The 23,215-nt window shown below is 31.1% G+C and overlaps 1 protein-coding gene across 1 annotated transcript in view; it reads right to left on the bottom strand.

Annotated features, from left to right (window-relative positions):
• LOC142351681 (uncharacterized) overlaps positions 1-22,420 on the bottom strand; it is a 63,436-nt gene extending 41,016 nt beyond the window's left edge. Inside the window, exons 1-2 of the mRNA XM_075403821.1 lie at positions 22,327-22,420; positions 22,195-22,253 (exon numbers count right to left, since the gene is read on the bottom strand). Coding sequence (XP_075259936.1) covers positions 22,195-22,253; positions 22,327-22,355 — 88 coding nt within the window. The 5' untranslated portion in view covers positions 22,356-22,420. The remainder of the gene's footprint in view (positions 1-22,194; positions 22,254-22,326) is intronic.
• Between the last annotated feature and the right edge of the window lie 795 nt (positions 22,421-23,215).

Raw genomic sequence — 23,215 nt, 5'->3', positions numbered from 1 at the left:
TATAGCTCATAAAATGGTCATAACAAGCAATTTTGTCTCGCAAAAGGCCTTCATCAGCTTTTAATAACTTCAACCTAAGACTAATCAAACAAAAAATCTCAAAAAATTACAAAAAAACATGAAAATTTGCACCATTTTGAGCCGAAAAACTCCTAAAAATGACCTTTTGACCTTAAATTAAGGCCATCCCAGCAGCTGCACCACTATACGCACTTGAAGGACTACTAAAGCCCACTTTGGGCCTCTAATGAAACTTAATGCCCGCTGGGCTTTACCTGTTTATCCCGTTTTGAAAGATCAAAGTCATTGAAAAAATGTGTGAACACATCTTAAAAAAAAAACACAGCGCACCAATACAATTCAAATTCTTTGAATTGTAAAAAAACCAAGAGAAGGCCAATAATAGCCCCAGCTATCGCTGTGCGGCTATTAATAAACAGACTTGGTAACCAAATAATTGTTAAAAAGAGCACAGCAAAATATTATGAAAGAATTGGGTTATCTTCACCTTCTGAAAGATCTACGTCAAAAGCTTAAGGCTCCACAGACCGAGTTTAGATTCTACTGAAACTTAAACCATAGACTTTATGCACAAGAAAGTTTACATTTTGATACAGCGGAAAGATTTTGGTCCGGATCAGTCAAAACCATATCGTTCGCATCTTTTACGCAAATTTACGCAAACCACATGGTTTGACCTTTTGGTTATTTGAAACTGTAAAGAGCACTACATTTAAAGCTCGTTAGCATCCGTAACATTGAGACGGCCAGACAGCAAGCCCCAGAAGCACACAGGAGAACTGATAGAAAATGTGAAATACAAAATGCCCCCACCTACTGTGAGAATTCCAAATATAGAGAACGACAGTCATCTTACTGTCAAATTGCCCTGTCGATCGAAACATAAATTAGATAAAAGCAACGCGTTCATTGGCAAATAGTATGAACCTTAGTACCTACAACGCCTTCATTGACTAATATAAGGAACCTTAGTGCCTTGCAAGAAGTCTTTGCGAAACACTTGGTATTAATGAACTTTTCGAAATCACATCATTAACTTTGACACACTGTCATCTTTCAGTCAAAATAGCGTCAGAAAATTTCGGTTAAATCTGCAGTGATGCTATTTGATGAAAAGATCAGAAGAGTAGCTCACAAAATGCGGTAATAGTGAATCGAAAACTTCCCCCAAGACAAAGGAAACCACCAAGATGTCAACATTGCAACCACTTATATTCTCTCACATATTCGCTCTTCATAAACTCAACTATATAAGTTAATTCCTCATGAAATCCTGTTGCTCACGTCTTTTCGCTTGGTACTTTTGAAAAAAAAATAAACAATAGTTTATCAAAGACAAAGTACAGCCTAGGCATAATACAAAATCGGTGACAATTTTTGTAGACCAGTTTTGCCAGCCAAAGATCGGTTTGAAGTCCGATTTTCATGTCGCATAAGTTAAGTTGCTCCTGAGGACCCCAAAAAGCAAAACCATTTATTAAAGCCGGCAATCACGCATTCCACTAGGAGACACTTGTCAAATTTAGCCTATTCCTCCGTTCAATTCTATGACCATTACTTTTTCATTGTTAACAATCAATTTAGGTGTAATCATTTCCTTTGATATATAATGCCTCATGAAGCAATTAAGTCTTTTAGTACTACTGCTATATGAAATGCTTTATGTAGACGTACAGCTGAGAGGACCAATATATAATAATAATAAGAATAAGAAGCTTTAGGATAATAAGCTTCATGAACCCTAAAAAGAGCTTAGTTCTTCGTAAAGTTCATGAAGAATTGAGTTTCTTAACATCTTTCCATTTTGGACGTCCTTGTAACAATCTCCATATGAAGGGATTGTTCTATACCTAGTCTTATGAGGGTGTCTTTAATTTACTCTAACTTTTTCATATTAAAACATTTGAGTCCTTCCCATTAAAACCCCCACATTTCCCATTAATAGAACGACATAGAGTTTAGGCTTTTGTGCCATTCACACAAGGGTTTGCACCCGTCATTGAAGGGTGAGTTGACCACTTTCTGGACTAAGTTGCAGCTGCCACAGTTACAGAGCAAGGCCCAGAAACAGGAGTTCCTCCTTTGAGTAGCAATGTTCGAAGTAATTCTAGTAAAGTTTTGTTAGGAATTGTTTATCAATGTCCTTTAGTTCAAAAATTGAGCATTTGCTGATATTTAGTAGTTTGTTGCAGGTCCCCCGAAATTTTTCAAGTTTTTTGTGCAAGATATATTCATTGCTATGAGCTCATTTTCTCCAGAAACCATTGTCTTTAATTTAATTGGCAACTCGGTTTTGTAATAGCCCTGCAATAAGGTTATAGGCATTAAGAGCTCATGGAGTTCGAAGTAGTACAATAACGGCAGACGCTTGAATTCTGATAGCCTCTTATTGTAATTCACTTCCCAGCTACTACTTTTCCATGCAGTGGCTTTGTTTTGGGTACGTTCTACCTCTTGGCATTCAGTTTTACTTACAAACAAAACTATTGTGGTATAGTTTATAACTTGTATGATAAATCATAGGCATTAAGTTTTGTTCTAATGTTCAGTAAAACCGAACTGTGACGCTAAAGAAAATACGACGCCCTTTTAACAACGCTTTCGGCTATTTGCTTACCGAGAGAGTTTGGTAGACATTATCAAGCCCAGATTTGTTTGTTCACTTTTGCTCTCGAGGAATTTTGCACTTAATTTAAAATGATGTTTGCTGTTCTGTTGTTCTTTTACTTAAAAAATATTGCATTTTTTCAATCAGATTCACCTCATTTTCCTCGAACCAGCTTTCGTTGGTTCTAAGATCTGATTGGATATCTGATGGCTGTGTTGTCACTAACTTTAAGTCATCAGCATATCCAAAAGCTACGCACACTTTCAACCGCTTTGGTAGATCGTTCACATATATAATAAAAAGTACAAGACCTAATAGTGATCCTTGCTTACTGGGACTACTTCGGATTTCATTTACCTTAACCATGTTTTCTCTCAGTGAGGCAGCTTGCTGTTATTCTCAAGTTAACACCAATCCGCAGCTCCTTAAAAGTTATCGCGTGGTACACTGTCGACGGCCTTTTAAAATCTAAGCAGAGCACAAAAAGGATTTTCTTTATCAGGTTCTTTGTATCAGGATTGAGGAAAAGCAGTAGCTGCTTCACCACAGACCCGTGTCGCCTAAATCCACGTTGGGAGTTATCGAGAGAACGCTTACTATTTCGAAAATTTCATTGAAAATTGACGTTTCTAAAAGCTATTACCAAGTGAGCTAATTGGCATGTAGTTCTCAATCAAAGCTCGGTTATTGTCGTTGAATAGCGGAATTACATCGCCCCTTTTTCCATTATGATGGAAAATAACCAATGTTCCAAGCAGCTTGGAAAACTATATGCAGTTAATTTGAAAGAGCAGGCAGGTTTTTAAAAACCGTGCTACCGATATTGCCAGCTCCACATGCTTTCTTGGTCTGAATTTTGGTTCCCTTTGCTATATTTTTTGTTTTCGTAACACCTTTTCACGTGATTATATTACCTTCCAGGAAAACAATGGAAAAAAACATTGCTGGCAGATCGCCAGAAAACAGCCGCAATAGCTTCGTAGATCTGCAGTCTCGTAAGATTTGAGAAAGACACACTAAAAAAATTAGTCTCTTCGTTAAGGGCTGAGATGTTAAATTTTATTAAGAATCTGTATAATTTATTGCTTTATTGCTGTTTCTATTAGCTCCTCTTAAATGCCCTTCAATTAGAGTGATATACGCTCACTTGACCCTACCACTTTGAAATGACGTAAAAATTCAATTATAGAGTGAGGAAGTCATTTTTGAGAGTGAGGTAAGTCACGTGTGACTAAAAATTTAATCACGCGAATGAACAAAAAAACTCATTCCACTAAGAGTGAAGAATGACAGTTGAAATTGCATGAACGAATGAGCAAAAAGCAGATTTGAAGTGATTGTGACGTCATATGGTCGTAACAACAAAATTGAAGACGAAATAAAAAACAAAGCAGGGCAAGTCCTGACGTACAATTCAGAGAATTTTCATTGACTAAACAAAAAACTAGAGCTAGAACGGACTATGAGTGCATTGAAAAAACCATTTCCATAAAAAAATCAGATAAAAACAAACTGGAGATCAATGTCAAAATGCCGCATGTGAACAAAAAACCACAAGCGGGAAAAAAGAGTTTGGTTGAAACAAAAAACTGGGTCTAGAATAAACTATGAATGGATTGGGAAAACCATTTAGAAAAACCATTTAGAAATAAATCCAATACAAAAAATCGAAAGAACATTAAAAAAAACTGCCAATTGCCGCATGTGAACAAAAAACCACTACCGAGAAATCGAATTGTCGTTCAAACACCGTAAGTAGTGGATAAAACAAGGGATTCAACCACCAGTAAAATTTGTCCCTTTCTCCTAACGCTAATCGCGCATGTCGAATCGGGCCAAATTTTACTGTTTGTTGAATCCCTTGTTTTATCCACTACTATATTCACCACTATAAATACATACTACGCGCACAATTTTATGTACAAAATGTACATAGCTAGTACAATTTATGCAATTCATACACTAATATCCAAAAGTTCTCAAAGCTAGATTTAAGCCTAATTTCATATCTAATATGCCAAACTATACTGAAATAAATCAGGTTAATCATCTCACAAAGTTTTTTTCAATAGAATCGGATGGACTGAAAATAACTCAAAATTGCTTAGAACTGGATAACAAGAAACAAGTTTCCTTAAAAATTTGACTTTAACCAGAAGACGATTGATCTATGATGTTTAACTGAGTGATTCTATGTACCTGGTTACATTTTTGAGCCGAGTCTTGGGAGGTCTTGTTAAAAGGTTGCCTCGCCTTTACCACGCTACGGCAGTACTGCTCGACCTTTCTTAATGGCAACTGTGGGGAAGGGTGCAACTACAGAATGCTTGAACACTTAATTTTAATTATTAGGCTGACTGAAGTCTAATATTAAGCTGACTGAACAATATTAATGTATCATTTGTAGGGATATCGATATCAATATTAATATTAAATATATTTCTGAATAAACAATCACTCATTTATCATTTATAGAAATTGTAGTTCTGTCATGCACTAGATTGTAGCTGGCTATCCTTCTGAACTTCTGCCAAAAAACATTGTTAGGAACTTTTTCCATTCTGAGTAGTAGTCTGTTGAGATTAGGATTCTCGGATAGCTTTCACACGCCTGAGAGAAGTTGATATAACTCTGGATGGTAGAGTAGGAATATCCTTTATCGTTCAGCAGTTGTTTCCAAGGAACATCCTTATTGTTTTCTTGATGGTCTTGTTTCACTTTCCCCCATATGTATCCTCTGTCAGAAATTGTCAGTAGATATAAACGATTCAGCTTTCCCTCCATGTTATTGCCTGTGGTGAGATAAGACTCAAATTCACCAATATTGAATGAACTCCTGAGTTTATTGTGGAAAGATAAACATTCCAGCACATTCACTTTAAACTTGTCCAGTGTTTCTTGATGCTCGTAACTTAGTAGGTCCTTCTTGAACTTGGAGAGGAACAACTGGAAGAGTTCTGTTTTTGTTCGTTTTCCAGTCTCACTTTCATGTTCGGCGGTGTTGTCGGGTATGCATTTGTTCTTACAAAATGTAATCATTTGAGTTGTTAAATTAGTCAACTCGTTTATATTTTCTTCAGATAAAGAAGTGGATGATAAAGCTCCAGTTATTAAAGTCTCGTCAAATGACGAAAATTGTTTAAAATTTTTCGCTAGTTTTTGTAGTGAACTGAAACTCATAATGAATAGCAAAAAAAAATGCCGTGGAGAATAAAGGTCCCAACGTGGAGAATTATTCTAGAACACTCTTTTTCTAGAATATTCTCATATGATTTTTAACTTAAAATTAGTTATCATTTCCCAAGTAATTACATGTTTTAAAGTAAAATAATAATTAAATCCTTCTAATAAATTGAATGATTTGTATAATCTATTAAAAATTAAATAAAGATTTTAATAAATACTCACTTTACTAGCTAATTTTTAAGGGTATCTTATATTCGAATTTTTCACTTGTTTTCATTCTGTTAGTGGTGGTGGCTTTCTTTGTCAATGGCGGCGGCCATTTTAGCATGACATGCACTTTTCATTCGATCTACTAAGCAGTGTAATGCGATGTTAAACCAAGCTTGTTGACTTCTTATACTATTAGAGGTTGCTAAATATGAAAGAAAGCGAACAATAATAGCACAGTCAAAAACATTGAGATCGGTGGAAACACAGTGATTAGTGTTTTTCTATGTCTTCTTGAATATTATACTTATAAACATGCTCTCTGAATTGATTTCTAGTGTGACCATATCTATATCTATGAAGATAAATACATAGTCTACATTTCCTATTTCTAAATCTATATAATGATATATGTTTATAAACATTACACATACTACACGATAGATATTGATCAGGATCAGAATAATGATATCCCAAATGTTCTATATAATCTTTAACCTTAGCCATATTTTTACATACATAACAAGAATATTCTAATTCTTTACAAATTATTACAACATTCTTTCCAAGGTTTATTTATACACTTATCGCATTTCATTTTCATCTTTCGAAAAATTATTTTTTGATTATTTCCCTAAAAAAATACATGTCTCAATCAACTAATACTAGTGCCATAAACTTCTGCGATGTCTGTAATCTATCCTTTGAATCAAAGAAGGCTTTATACAGACATCAATCATACGATCTCAAACATAAGGAACTATTGGAGAAAATGTTTGAGTCTGAAGATGAGGAAATCTCGGAGAGGGTGTATAATTTGGATGGAGATGATTATATTATTAAAACTAAACCAGCCACCAAACCTAAAACTAAAACTGAAGTGGATATCTACACCAGAATTAAGTATGAATGTAAAGAATGTCATGAAGAATTTAGAAGTAAAGTAGCTCTAACTACTCATTCATATAGTCACAATCGCATGTATCTAGAAAACACAGAAGACTTCGATATAAACTCAAGTCAGAACATGAGAGAATTTTATATTACTGATAAAGGTGGGAATTACATTGAAGATATAGATGAAGCAACTAATTACTCTTTAGAAGAAATTAAACACTGTTACCAGTTTCGTAAAGTTAAGAGTTTTAAATATAAGATCACGGCTGAATGTGATTATAAGAAGAGAACCAAAGAAGAAGTTAAAACTACTAAAATATTTTTCAATACTGATTATATTAATAATAATGCAATATATGAATATGGTGACTTCAATCGGTGGCTAGATTTCGAAAAGGAAATATATGAAGGTTATGAATTTGAGTTTCTTGGAATAAGAAGTATTCAGTTAAACATTGAACCAACTAAAGCATCTATTGGTAGTTATATAGATTTACCTCCAGATCTCAAAAACTCTAAATCGATATTAAATATACGTTATAAATACAATTGCTTACCACTAACTATAACTGCTTGGCTACATCCCGCCCCACACCATGCAACTCGAGAAAGTAAATATGTAGATAAACTAATTGAACCAAGACAACAACATGAAGATGATTTTGCTTATATAATAAGAATACAGAAATTGTATAATATTTATATTTGGGTATACACACCTTGTGGTAATGGTAAAATAGAATTGTTTAAACAAGTGGATGATTTTAATAAAGATAGAAAAGATGTGAGAATACTAGTTTGGAGTAATGGTCAAATAGAACACTGTGCCCTAATAAAAAATATAGAAACCTTGTTAGAACGACCAAATAAAAACAACATTAAATAATATTATTGTGATAGGTGTACCTATTGGTTTAACTCACAAATTAAATATGATAAATACGAATGCAGCACCTCATTCAAACCAGAGATTGTTTGTCCTAAGAAAAAACATTACTTTTGTAAATGAACACAAACGTCAGAATATAAAAAATATTATAACTGCCGATATAGAATGTTGCATTGTTGAAGTCTCAACTAATGATTTAAAATATGTAATAGCTGAACATATTCCAATAGCTGTGGGTTACACCTGGCAAGGTAACTTCAAACACTATTTCGGTCTAGGCTGCATCAAAAGATTTGCTAGAGATCTGTTAGAAATAGAAACTGAGAATAATTTCAAACATAATGAGAAGATGATATTCACAGAAGATAAATTATATCATGAAACTAATAACACTTGTCATATCTGCAGCAAAACATGTACTAATAAAGTAAGAGGTCATTGTCATGAAACTGGTCAATATAGAGGACCAGCATGTAAAATATGTAATCTAAGATACAAACAACAAAACTTCATTCCAGTAATATTCCATAATGGCTCTGGCTATAACTTCAACCTACTATACAGTGAAATCTTTAAACAGAATAATGATAAAAGAAAAGTAGATAACATACCACTAGCTGCTGATAAATCTAAGATGTTTAGCATTGGTTGTCTCAAATTCTTAGACAGTTATAACTTCTTAGCTATGCCTCTAGATCAAATGGCAAAGATATACGGATGTAAAACTAAAACATTATATCCATATGAATACTTTGGTTTAGAGTCGTATAGTAGCAAAGCTACCTACCAAGAAGCTATAGGTAATCTAAAAATAGAAGACTTCAAATCCTCACTACATAATAAATTACCAACACCAGAAGAAGTAGATAACTTTAATAATGAAAACAGTCATAAAACTGGTAAAGATCTAACTATAGAGTATTTACAGAATGATGTGGAAATATTAGACTATTGCATGAATGAATATGTTAAACTAAGCATGAAAGAATTCAAGCTCAATCCCCTACACTATGTAAGTCTCCCAGGTTATAGTTTTGATTGTTGGTTAATGTCAAGCGGTGTAACATTAGATACATTACAAGATAAACAAATGCTAGATGATTTTGTTGGAGCAAAGAGAGGTGGTATATGTGGAATAATGGGAGATAGATATATAAAAAATCAGGGAACCTGCTTCGCAGATAGTAATACTAATACTAATGCTAATATTAATGATAATACTAATACTAATACTAATACTAATGATAAAGTTATTAATAGAAATATATGGTACATAGACGCAAACAACCTATATGGTTATGCAATGATGCAAAAGTTACCTTATAAGGATTTTGAGTTTATTACTACTACTACTCTAGATGTAATATTGAATACTCCAGATGATAGTGATCATGGTTACTATATAGTTTGATATTGATTATACTAATGAATGTAAAGAGAGAACAGAACAGTTAGCACTAATGCCTAATAAAAGAAAGATAAATGATAATGAATTGGGATATCTGCGAAGCAGTTTCACTGATCAAGAAAGAGATGGAGTCGAAGCCAGATCCGAGAAGCGGCTTCACCGATCAGGGAAACTGCTTCACCGATCAGAGAAATTAATCTTAGACCAAAACAACAAAACAGAGCATATGGTTCATTATAGGATGTTAAAGTTCTATGTTAAGATGGGAGTAAAAGTAACAAAAATACATAGAGTAATTAAATTTAAACAAGATTATATATGTAGCGATTATATTCAAAACAATACAAATAAAAGAGCAACAGCTAAAACTGAAGCAGAAAAGGATGTGAGGAAATTAATGAATAACTCATTATATGGAAGAATGTGCATGAATCCTCTACACTTCTTTCAAAGCAAGTTCTTGCATGATGAAGAAAAGATAATGAAAAGTGTAAGTAAACCAACATTTAAGAATATAACTAGATATAGAGATTATAGCCAAATAGAATATATAAAGAAAACAATAGAATATGATTCTCCAGTATATGTAGGTGTTACTATCTTAGAATTAAGTAAATTACATATGTATGATGTGTTCTATAATATTCTACAACCATCCCTCAAAGATCTTACACTTCACTATATGGATACAGACAGTTTCGTATTAAGTTATAGTGAAGGTAAAGTTAGTGATGAGCATATGGACTTATCTAATTTAGAAGTACCTATAAAAACTAATAATAAAGTCCCCGGCAAGTTTAAGCACGAGCTGGGAAGTAGGATTATTGAGGAATTTATAGCATTGTCCCCCAAAACAGATAGCTTCAAAAATTATCCTAAAAACACTGAAGAAAAAGGAATAAAGAAGCATAATAATGCTAGGCACATAGATTATTATGATGCATTAATGAATAATACACAGAGAACAGTAGATGAATGTAGAATACAAAAAGTTGGTGATAACATGACAACAACAAAAACAAGTAAGATAAGTCTAAACACATTTGATGATAAAAGATTTTATGTAAATAATATTAAAAGCTATCCTCATGATGAGAATCTATATCTATTCAAAAGAGATTTGATAAAAATGATCCACCAAGCATCATTAGATGGAGACAAAGACCTACTGGTTAATAATATTCTAGAACTAACCATTAATGATGATAGAAAGTTAATTGAAGTTGCTATTATATTATATAACGAGCTTTGCTAATTTTTATAACAAATAATTATAGACCTAATTCATTCATTACATCCATATGGTTGGTAGTTAGTATATTATATATCATTATCTGAGCCATATATTTTTCCATAGTGTCTCCCATGATTGTATTCTTATGTAGTGTAGCTCCAGCTATTATATTTTTATTATATTCTAGAAATTTTATTATCTTCCCAGCCCCATCTACAAATTTAGAATAAGTTGAAATTATTAAATCATCATGATTTGGTTCCTTAATATGATCAATATACTCATCTATAGTATTACAACGTCTTTTACAAGCTAAACATCTTTTTAGATTAAGAGAGAAGCTGTTTTCATTATCCATTTTTTACTCTTATTATAATTTTTCAATACAAATAAAATGACTAAACTAGATAAACTTATAGAATTAAACAATCTAGAAAAACAAAACAGAAGAAATAGATTAGAAGATAAATTAAAACAACAAGAATATTATGGTGAAATAGAAGAGTTATTTGATCCTTTAACAAAAACTATCAGTGAAACTGCTTCGCAGATAAATGCGAACAGTGAACACAATCTAGCATTAAGTGAACAAACATTAAGAGCAATAGATTGGCAAAATCAAGAGTTAGATAAAAAAAAACTAAGATGATCGAGCAAGCTGGTTCCCAAATTAATGAAACTGCTTTGCAGATGGGTGACACCGCTTCTCGGGTTCATGAAACTGCTTCCAAGATTGGTGAAACGTTAAAGGGGACCATAAAGCAAACTCAAGATATAGCACCAGTTTATGTTGATACAAAAACAGCCAAACTTCTTCATGACATGGGGGCTCAACTAAACCTCAATTAAAATTAGAACTCGTAGATTTACCTAGTAGGAGATATAAAATGAATGGTGTTGATATAACTCTAGAGCAGGGTGCATTTTTAGTTAGGGATAATGTATATGAGTTTTCAGAAGGATTTACTGATTTTCTTACTAAATCAAATGTAACATAAGATGATAAGGTTGAGGAAGATGAAAACAAAATTAAAAGGTTTTTAAAGGATATTAGATATGATTTAGGAAAAGGGGATAAGAAAAGTGCTAGATATAGAACAATAAAACGTATAATGGGGCAAAAGATGATGTATATGGTAGGGGATTAAATAGCAACCCAAATAATTTAGTAGAAAGACTAGAATTATTAATACTAGAAACAAAAGCTGGTCATGATGGATTATATGATGAAATGCTAGATATATCTAAGCAACTATTATCTATGAATATTATTAATCAAGAGCAACTAGATAATTTTATTTTTAACTATGGTAAATGAGCGAAGCTATGACTATGTCCATAAATAAAACGATAGAAAAACAACAACAACAACAACTAGCTAAAGAAGTATTCAATCCTCGAATAACAAAGTTTAGAAGAGAAAGAATAATACCATTATATTAAGATGAAACATGGTCAGCTGATTTAATTGATAAGTCATCTCTAAGTAAATACAATAATAATTGTAAGTTTATATTAACAGTTATAGATATATTCACAAAATATGCATGCGCTATTCCATTAAAGAATAAATCTGGTTTATCTATAACTAATGGTTTTAAAACAATCCTATCAGAAGGACGAAAACAGGAAAAGTTATGGGTAGATAGAGGTAGTGAGTTTTACAATAAAACATTTAAATCTTTACTTAAAGAATATAAAACAAAACTATATTCTACTTATAGTGATTTAAAGGCTGTGTTTATAGAGAGATTCAATAGAACATTATTACATATAATAAATAAACCAATGTTCATCAATGGCGATGGTAATTGGGTAAATATTTTAAATGATGCTGTTGTAACATATAACAATAACATTCACTCAACAATTAATATGACACCAGTTGATGCTTCTAATAATCCAGATAAAGTTAAATACACTTTTAGTTTTAAGAATATTAAACCTAAATTTAAAGTTGAAGATTATGTTAGAAATGCAGATAAACGTAATATCTTCTCTAAAGGTTACACTTCTAATTGGAATAGAGAATTGTTTAAAGTGAATGAAGTTCTAAAAACACATCCACCAACATATAAAATAGAAGATATTAATGGAGAGATAATAGAAGGCAAATATTATGAACAGGAACTATTGAAATCCGAGTTTGATTTTGAATCTAAAAATAAGGTTTTGGAATCTTTAAATATAGACCTACGGTCCTAAGTCTAATTAAAATTCTAAGTCTAATTGTAAGACTAATTATAAGTCTAATTACAAGACGAATTATTATTCTAATTATATGTAAACAAATACAAAGATGACAAGAAATAGATTCAATCAAGCTAAACATAAATCAACATCAACATCAACAAACAACTTTTCACTAAGTAAGGCTCGTGGGTTATTCCTAGAAGATAATGATAATATTGATATGAAGGATACCTATAAAATTACAAATGTACATCCTCCGATAGATGAAAAAGATGTTGTTAATAAAGAGTATTGTGACAATAACTTATTATCCTCTTCTAATAAAATAGACATTTTAAGTAGAAACATAACTGAACTAAGAAAAGGTGACTTTGATAAAGTTACAACTAAAACATTACAACTAAATGAAACACAAGTTAATGAAGAACTAATTAATGAGTATCGAATCAACAAATGAAGTCAGAAATACTGTTAAGTTTTGTAATAAAGTTGCTGCAGATACTATTTCTAAATATAATCAATTAAAACAAGAATTTGATAATAATAAGTTTAATCAGAATATCACTAACATACAACTAGATGAAGTGTTTACTAACGGTCTGAGAGAAATGAAAGAATACAATAAATCTCTTAGAGGTGTTATAGTACAATATATAATTGCTATACTTTTACAAAGTAAGTTACTTGATAATAAAGAGAAAGACAGACTTGAGGTGCATTATAGTTTTAATCAAGAAGATATAATGAAAGAAATAAAGAATTTTTGCTAATGAAAATAAGCGAAGCAATGACCAATCCAACAGCACCGAGTGAGAGATTACTATATCCAGATTTGTCATCAAAATCAGAAAGATTGATAAACGAAAAGATTCAAGCTAATAATAAATTTAACAATAATATTAACATTATAAAAGATATTAGAAATTATTATGAAACTGAAACTAATAACTATAATAAGAAGTTAAGTAGATATAAGAATTATATTAACGTAGCTGAGATAACAGAAACAGTATTATCATCAATAGCAACAACTGCAACAACAACATCAGTTTCATTAACAGGTATAGGATTAGCTTATTCTATACCAACAGCTTTTGCTACAGCAACTGTTTGTGGTTCATTATCAAAAACAATTAATACTAAAGTTAGAAATAAAATTATAAAGTATTCACAAATGTATATTTTAAGTAAACAGTTTAGTGATAAGTTTAATAAACTATATACTAAATCAATGAATGATAATAAAATAGATAATGATGAGTATAATGAATTTGTTAAGTTATATGAGGATTATAAGAAGAATAAGAAAAACAAGCTGAGTATTTTTTTAGATTAAAGATATTAGTGCTTAGTAATAACAACGTTTTTAGTAATAATATTAGTATTAATTTTTTTCGATAAATATATAATCATAATCTTAGTTATAATCATAATCATAAACATAATATAATCATGGATATAATCATAATCATAATCATAAACATAATATAATCATAATTATAATCAAATAATTATCTTTTCTTTGTACCTAAGTATAACCCTCTTCCTTTTTGTACTACTTTTATACCTTCACCAGTAGTTGCAAATTTAATTAAATCAGGTGTGGCTGATAAAGCAGCTCTAGGGTTTCTAGATGCAGCTGCACTTCCTATTTTACTTGCTATTTCTAATGCTCTTACTGGATTATTAGCTACTTTCTTTCCAAAGTTAACTGTAGCCCTACCAACACTTTTAAAGAAATCTTTCAATCCCTCTGCTTCTATTGTTGCATCACTAACAGTCATTGACTTATTTCTCTTACACTTAACACAATTACCCTTCAACATTTTAGTACTTTTTGAAGTAATAAAACCTCTTATGTTATTAGTACCACTATAATGTCTACCTCCAACACAATATGAATTAGTTTTGAACTTATTTAAAAGACTCATTTCTATATATAAAAAATAAGAAAGTATAATCCCTTTGTTGTTATTAAGCCTAAGCCTACGGGTTCCACCCGCGAGCGAAGCTCGAAGACTGAGCCTAAGCCTAAGGTTAAGCACAAGCCCAAGGTTAAGCTTGAAGCTAGAGGCTTGGCTCTAGAGAATAAAAAGAAATTAGACATTATTTATGCTAAAGGTTTTGTTAATACTAATAAGAAAAAGTTAGGTATTAACAAGAGTAACAATTAGAGCTGACTAGCTATAAGCATAAGTATATGGTTATGTATAAGTATATAATTATAACAATAACTATATTATACTATAATTATAAATTATCGCTAGAGTTATATCTAAAATTATAATTATCGCTAGAGTTATATCTATGACTTAATTTATATCTATGACTTAAATTATATCTATGACTTAAATTATATCTATGATATTATATCAACCATCTTATTACCATCACTATTCACACTAATAACCTTTCTAGTTAATACTAATGCATGACAAATAACATCTGCAACTGCAGCACTAAATTTAAAATTAAGTTGTATTGGTTGTGGACCTATACGATCCCTTTGATATCTAGTATCAAATACATATATTCTATAATTACTTTTGAATGTTCTATGATTTATATATGGTTTTATATTATGTGGTAGCCCATTATAATCTTTATTAAAGCTAACAATCTCTTTAAAAGCCTCATTATAATTATTGGTTCCATAATTAATATTCATTCTATCCTCGGGATAAAACTCAATACCAATCTTACAATAACATTCAGTAACATTCATTACATCAAATGTACGTGCATCATGAGTTTGATCATTAACATTATTATTTTCAAAACCAACTATTATATATTGCGGTCTTTCCATACCACTTTCCATACCTAGATCAAACAAGAAGTTAGTAGCATTGGGTACATTCTTATAAAATGTCTTTCCTTCATAATAGCTAAAGTCTACATTATTCTTTTTACTTAAACCCTTTTGCACAATATTTCTATTATCATTACTAGGATCAATACTAGGTACACACCACGATATATCTCTAATTTCTATATTACTATCATTAGCAACTGCACCAGGATTAGCATTAACTCTATATAGAGCTCTATCATTATTATTCCTTTTTAATATTAGTTTAAATCCTAAACCATATATAATCTTTTCTAAATCATTTACAAAACCAAACAGATCACTCATCTTAACCATCATATACATATGACCTCGTTCTGCAGCAACATGATCAACTTTGGGTTGGCTATCTCTATTACCTATAATTCTAACAAAACTACTCTCATATTCATCATTAGTACTAGTTAATAACTTATACATCAATAGATTAGGATGACAATGATCTATATATTCAATAGTCCTACCACCACTAGTTTCAAGCTTAATTGAACTAAATATTGCCATCATACCATAATTAACTAATCTGATATTAGCATCATTAGCAAATACACCACCAGCATCATCTGATACAACAAACTCTATCTTTAGATATGAATTACGCAAATTTAAGTGATTCTCTTCTCTATTGAGTATGATATTAATGTTAGTATTAACCGTATTCATTGTTGCCAGATTATTTGGTTTATATTTTATAATCTTACTTTTATGTATATCATTATTATAACCATAAGTTGTATCCAAATTAAAATCCATTTTTATTAGATAAAAAATGACAGACAACTTGATTCTATATGAACTACAAAATATACACGAAGCTTTAACTAAAACTAAAGAAGAGCATACACTTAACGTTAAAATGATAAAACCAACAGAAAAGTTTAACATTAGTGAACCTATACTTAATACAACAAAACTAGGTTTAATTAGATTATCTGTTTATAATTCGGTGTTTAATGTGAATAGGAGAAATAATCAATTCTTATATGCTAGTACTGTTATAGATGATGATGAAGCTTTATCTCGGGCTCTTAGCTCTGACCCTAACTTTAAACCTATCTCTACCTCAAGCCCAAACATTACATCTATACTTAATTATAATTATAAAGGAATCCCGTTGCTATATTCAACTATTACACCGGGAGCATATGAGTTAAATGACATAGCAGAATTAATAAAAGAAGAAACTGATGGTAATGTTATAATAGAACCTGATAAAAATACGATGAAATGTTTAATGGAAATAAAACAAGGAGCAATCAGCTTTGATATAGAAAACTCACTAGCCTCATTACTAGGATTTAAAAAAATTATTTATAAAAAAGGTAGATACAAATCTCAGAAAATTATTGATATTATGGGTTTCAACAATATTAACATTCATTGCAATATTATATCTGGAGCTAAAGATAATGGTAAAGATACAGATATATTATATACTTTTAATCTATCAGAACCACCAGGTTACTTGATAAATATTATACCAACTAATATCTTATATCAAAATGTAACTAAAGATAGAATAGAATATATTGAATTTCATTAAAGATGAGCATGGAAGACCTATAGACTTTAATGGTGATGTATTAAGTTTTACCTTACATCTGAGTTAACAACTTCGTTGATCTGATTTACACTTACACTTATCTGCGAAGCAGGTTCCCCGATGCTTGTACTTATACTTATCTGCGAAGCAGGTTCCCCGATACTTATACTTATACTTAGACTTGTACTTAGACTTACACTTATCTGCGAAGCAGGTTCCCTGATACTTAAACTTAAACTAAACTACAAAACTCTCCGATCCCAATTAATTCTTAGTTTACCATTAATATTTTTATTTTTAGTTATATCAATGACAATATAATTATAAGGCTCTTTCCATACCTTATTACATATATTAGCAAAATCATTATAATTAAATTCAACATTATTAAAGAAATCTTGATATATAGATATGAGGACTTTACCTCTCTGTTCAAATAAAATAAATAGATTACAGTTCTCTCTAACACTCTGCCTATCCAGAGAGAACAGGTTTTGATTAGGATATATCATATTACAGTTATTATGTCTACCTCTACAAAAGTAGTCATTAATAACTGGTTCTTTGGCTCTAACATCATCAAATATCATTACTTTCTTTAAGTCTTTGGGTAGTTTATCAGGAGATGGTAAATCTTTTATATCTTTAATAAATTCAACATCTGCTTTTGGGTTTATTCTTTCTATACCATGATACTGATCACAAGTAGGTCCAATGATGTATAGCTTATCAAAGTATATACTAGCTAGAATTAGTTTTTTCAATAAGAATGTCTTACCACATTCACTAGGACCAGATATTATACATCTAAAGTTATCTGGGAATGCGGCTTCAGTAATTATATCATCATCATTCAACCATAAATATAGAAAATCATTTATGTTTACAGATATCGGTGAAACCGATTCACGGATATTATTAGTAGGACTATTACTAATGCTATTACTATTGCTAATCCTATTAGATTTACTCCTTTGATATTTTTCATCAAATAGATATATAAAATTATCATTATCATTATCATTATCAATGACATTATCCTTATCATTAACATTATCATTAACATTATCATTAACATTATCCTTATCTTTATCACCACCTCTACTACAACTTAAACAAAAACACTCATTATATATTCCTGGATATTTACATTGATTAACTAGAATATTTAAAGCACTTTTAATTCTAAATCCTCTATCAATAAGATAGATCATATATAAACAATAAGCCCCACAATAAGATTCATCAAATTGTTGTATTCTCTCATTAGAGCCTAGATCAACATATTCTTCTAGGAATAATGGTGGGGTTTCTACACCAAAACTATCAAAGTAATATGTTGGACCACCTTCTCTTCTTATAACTAAAACCCAATGTGTACCTTCAGTTGGATGTAGATTTACAATAATGTTAGAGTTAGGTTCACATACCATTTCTGGTTTATCATCTCTCATTACAATCTAAATTGGTGTTAGACATATATCTTTACCTATATCTTTTATTCTGATATCACTCATAGCATTATTATCAATATTAAATTTATTATTGAATTCTTCAAAAGTTAGGATGCGCATTTTTATATAATCAATTTATTAAATCTAAGTCTAATTATAAGTCTAAATCTAAATCAAATCTATATTTATTATATAAAAATGGAAACAGGTAGTGCAGTTTTTATTTTTATTATTATAATTAGAATTTGTTATATAATATATGATTCAAGACCAAGTAAATATACAAAAACTAGAAGAAAGCTTTGGTGGATTTATGAATAGGAGTCTAGTTAGATTTGAATATGAAAAGTCACCATTACATACTATTGTTTATGGTGGAACTGGAACGGGTAAAACATATTTTATTAGACAATACTTAAAGTTATACTTAGACCATGATCAAGTTCAAGATCAAGTTCAAGATCAAGATCAAGTTCAAGATCAAGTTCAAGATCAAGTTCAACATCAAGTTCAAGATCAAGTTCAAGATCAAGATCAAAGGTCCATAGTTATAATTTGTAAAGATGACAGAGACTGGATAGATCCTGAGTCTAATAAGTTTTATACTGGGTTTAATAAATGTGATATAAATATGATCACAAAAAATAATATGCATAAATTTCAAAATTGTGTAATAGTACTTGATGATATGGGTGATAGGTTAAATAAGGATATAGCTTATTATTTTACTGAATGAAGACATTATAATATTCAAATGATTGTAATGTGTCATAAACCAGCTCAAATAATTAATACAGCAAGAATGAGTTGTGATACTATTTATTCAACAACTTATAATGGACCTGATCTATTTAAAAACTTTAATGAGATATATAAATGTGAACATGACTTTAGTAAAATAATTAGTGAGTTAAATAGTAACCATTATAATTGTACAGATGGAATGTCAGATGAGCTTCGTTATGGCATAATTAAATATAATAAAAAGGAAAATACTTTTAATATTATTAGTAGTAATAGAACAATGATATATGATTCAAGAGTTGGTTTCCTTGATTTAAAAGCTCTTAGTTTAAAAGATGATTTAGAAAGAGAAGATATAAATAAACTTATAGCATATATGAAACCACTAATGATTAATGCAACAGATGGAAATGTTATTAATCATGATAATTATCAGTTTTATTTTAATAAACTTCTTACTTTAAATAATATTAAAATTCAGAATGATGTTTTAACAAAAGAGATGATTAAGGGAAAGGGTATGAAAATTTTATCAAATATTGGTGGAAATATAGGCACAGGTTTATTTATATTTAATTGTTTTTATCCTGATTCAATATCAAGAAATGCTGGAACTGTAGCAATGGGAGCAAGCACAATGTTGAATAGAGTAAATACATTAGTTAATGTTGGATATGGAGAAGAGTTGGAAGGTGAAAAACGGACAAAGTCCGATTCCTCGATCTGCGAAGCGGGTTCCATGATCCAAGAGGAATGTATAGATCAGGGAAGCAGTTATACTGATCAGGGAAGCAGTTATACTGATCAGTGTAACTGTGACTTCGTCAATGAAGAGATGGGAATTTTGAATAGAAAGGGAGGAAGGTTTTTAAACAAACTATATATATAAATAATGAAGAATTTAGAGAAGAGATTATAAATTTTGTTAAAGATAAAAAAGAATTAGACCTTGATTGGATCTTAGATAAGAGATGTAAAACTAATACACTCAATACTTTAGGAAATAAATATTTAACAGAGTGTATCACATCTAAAGATAATACTAAAGATTTAATTGAAATCAAGGCTAAATATTATCCACAAAGTTTGTACACCGATTCTACAGCATAGCTAATATTATCTGCGAATTTTCAAAACAACTCCGTTGAGCAGTTTGGTAAACCACGAACAAAGTTCGTTCACTGATAATTTTATCTACTGAAAATGCTTTTACAATGTTTAGAGTGTAACTATAAATATGGAAACATTGCTTGTTTAAAATATCATTATGAATCATGTCATAAAGATAAAACTGATAAATGTATGTGTGGTAATATAATAATAAGTGGCATTTGTGCTAACGATTTTTCCCCATGGGGCTGTTCTATTGCTAGTTCTAGTTCTAACCCTAGTTCTAATTCTAATTCTAATTCTAGTTCTAGTTCTATCACTAGTTCTAGTTCTAACCCTAATTCTAACTCTAGTTCTAACCCTAGTTCTAGTTCTGGTTCTGCTTCTAACCCCAGTTCTAGCTCTAGTTCTGGTTCTGGTTCTATCTATGACTATAACTCTAACTCAGATCCTAACCCCAACCCTAACCTTATCCCCAACCCTAACCCTAACCTTATCCCTAACCCTAACCTTAACCCCAGCTCAGAAGTATTAACTAGATGTTGTAATAAGTGTAATTATATAAAACCACTAAATAATTTTGATGAGGGTAAGTATACATGTAGAAGTTGTACTTCAGCTAAAGTTAATTGTCCATATTGTACTTCTGTTGTGAGATATGATGAGATACGGGCTCATGTAAAGAAACTACATCCAGATATAGAATTGACTAGAGGATTTAGTAGAAATATAACTGATCGGTGTAACCGCTTCGCGGATAAAACAATTAATCCTAGTTGGCAAAGTCCTAGAGCTGTAAGTCCTTTAGTTATTAACCAAACAGAGGAAAGTTGTTCATGTAAATACTATAATTTTGTATCATTTCTTATTAATAATGGAATAAATATAGAAAAAATAAAAGAAAATATAAATTTATTAAAAAGTATAGATAATTTGAAATAAAAAGTATAAAAAAATATAAAAATATCAAAAAAGAGGGATTCACTCTTTAAGAGCGAAAAAGAGCGATCTTTTCTACTGGGGATCACTCCGAATAAGAGTGAATCACTCTTAAAGAGTGAAATGTAAATTTTGCTTTGATTTTTTGTTTTTATTTTTGATTTTAATTGATTTTTTTATTGAATTTAGAGCTAATATAGAGTAGTGGATAAAACAAGGGATTCAACAAACAGTAAAATTTGTCCCGATTCGACATGCTCGATTAGCGTTAGGAGAAAGGGACAAATTTTACTGGTGGTTGAATCCCTTGTTTTATCCACTACTACCGAATTCTCACTCTACTTTAAAATTAGAGCAAAAAAATTTCATGCCGCAAAACCACTCGCTTTTTCGCTCCACTTCCTGTTTCGACGTGACCAAAATCACTACTCCAATTCGACTTCAAACTTCATGAAAATGCGTGAACAGATCTTTAAAAAAGACGCGCCCAATACAATTCAAATTCTTTGAATTGTGAAAACCAACAGGAGGCCAATAATAGCCTCAGCTATCGCTTCGCGGGTATTAAAAATCACTTAAGTAATTGCACTTTAATCTGTCTTCATTGGTTTTGTTATCCTGAAAAGACATTGTTTCCGGATAACCCACCGCGTTATGGTATAACTACCATGATTGGGAGGACTATAGATTATACGACCACTGTGCTGGGGGGCGGAGGCTATAATGGGGAAGACCAAAAAAATTTCATTTGAAGTTGGCTTTGTTTTCAATATGTCCTGAATGCTTTTTTCGCCAAATCTTAATTTGCGTTCGCATTGTAAATCGCTGTGGGGCAATGTTGTTAGTGTGCGAACGCTAAGTGTTGCAAATAATTTGTCAAAACAAAGATGGGTTAGCATTGGTTACTTACTTCCAGATGTCAAGACAATTTGTAGTTGCCCGTTGCTTTGTGCAAGCATAAGACCTTGTCTAAAATACAAACAAATGTCAAAAACAAACAAATTTTACGGACAATTTAAGTATATGCATAATTAACACTTACCCAAGGTCAACACTTGGAGGTTCCTTCATTTCAACTGAAAAAAGAATAAATATAAATAGCCAAACAGACCTATCTTGTCTGCTCTCTCGACCTATGGGTTATTCAAGCGAAGAGAGACTCAATTAAATCAGACCACTAGTGGTTACAAATTTAAAAACACAAAAAAATATTAAAGTTAACATTAAGAAAAGTTAAAATATATGGGTAGTAGTAGTTCATTCTTCATTAATAGTAAAAAGGGGGTATGATCCACACAATGGACGGAGCCCGCACTATGAAACATCAGAACAGCGTATTACCGCAAAAACGCATTTTATTTTAAAATTACAGCAATAAGCTAGCCTCTAGGAACCGTGTCGAAAGGTTGAAATATTACTACACTAATTAGGTGTATAGTCTCCCCTCCCGCTCAACAGTATTATTAATAGTCTTTGTCCACAACTATTCATCTTTGTCCACAAATGTTCTTCAGATTGGTGACGCAGCTTGCTCCGACAATGAAAACCATTTCCGGTCTTGCATGAACTTCATCTGAAACTATTTAACAAGTTTATCACAACAAATATTCGCTTCACTTGTTCTACGTCTTCGTCATATCGTCCTCTTCCGGTTCCCGCAAGAGGAACACTTACATTGTTGAACATACATTCACGCCATACTGTTATAGCAACATTGATGAACTAGTGAGGCAATGGTACGATTGTCTCCAAGAGATCATCCACACCCACATCCCCCGTGTTACCTATCACTGAGCCCAACTTCCACCCTGGGTCACCCCTCCCACCAAATCAAAACGTTGAGCACCATGAAAAGTAAATATGAACGAAAACCGAATTTATCTCTCCTCCTGAAAATGAAAAGGAAAAAAAGACATCGAAGACCGGATGTT

The sequence above is a fragment of the Convolutriloba macropyga genome, chromosome 13 (assembly GCF_964194025.1).
Source record: "Convolutriloba macropyga chromosome 13, txConMacr16.3, whole genome shotgun sequence".
NCBI classification, from domain to species: domain Eukaryota; kingdom Metazoa; phylum Xenacoelomorpha; order Acoela; family Convolutidae; genus Convolutriloba; species Convolutriloba macropyga.
Note: the sequence above shows the minus strand (reverse complement) of the source record. Positions and strands in the feature narration are given on the sequence as shown.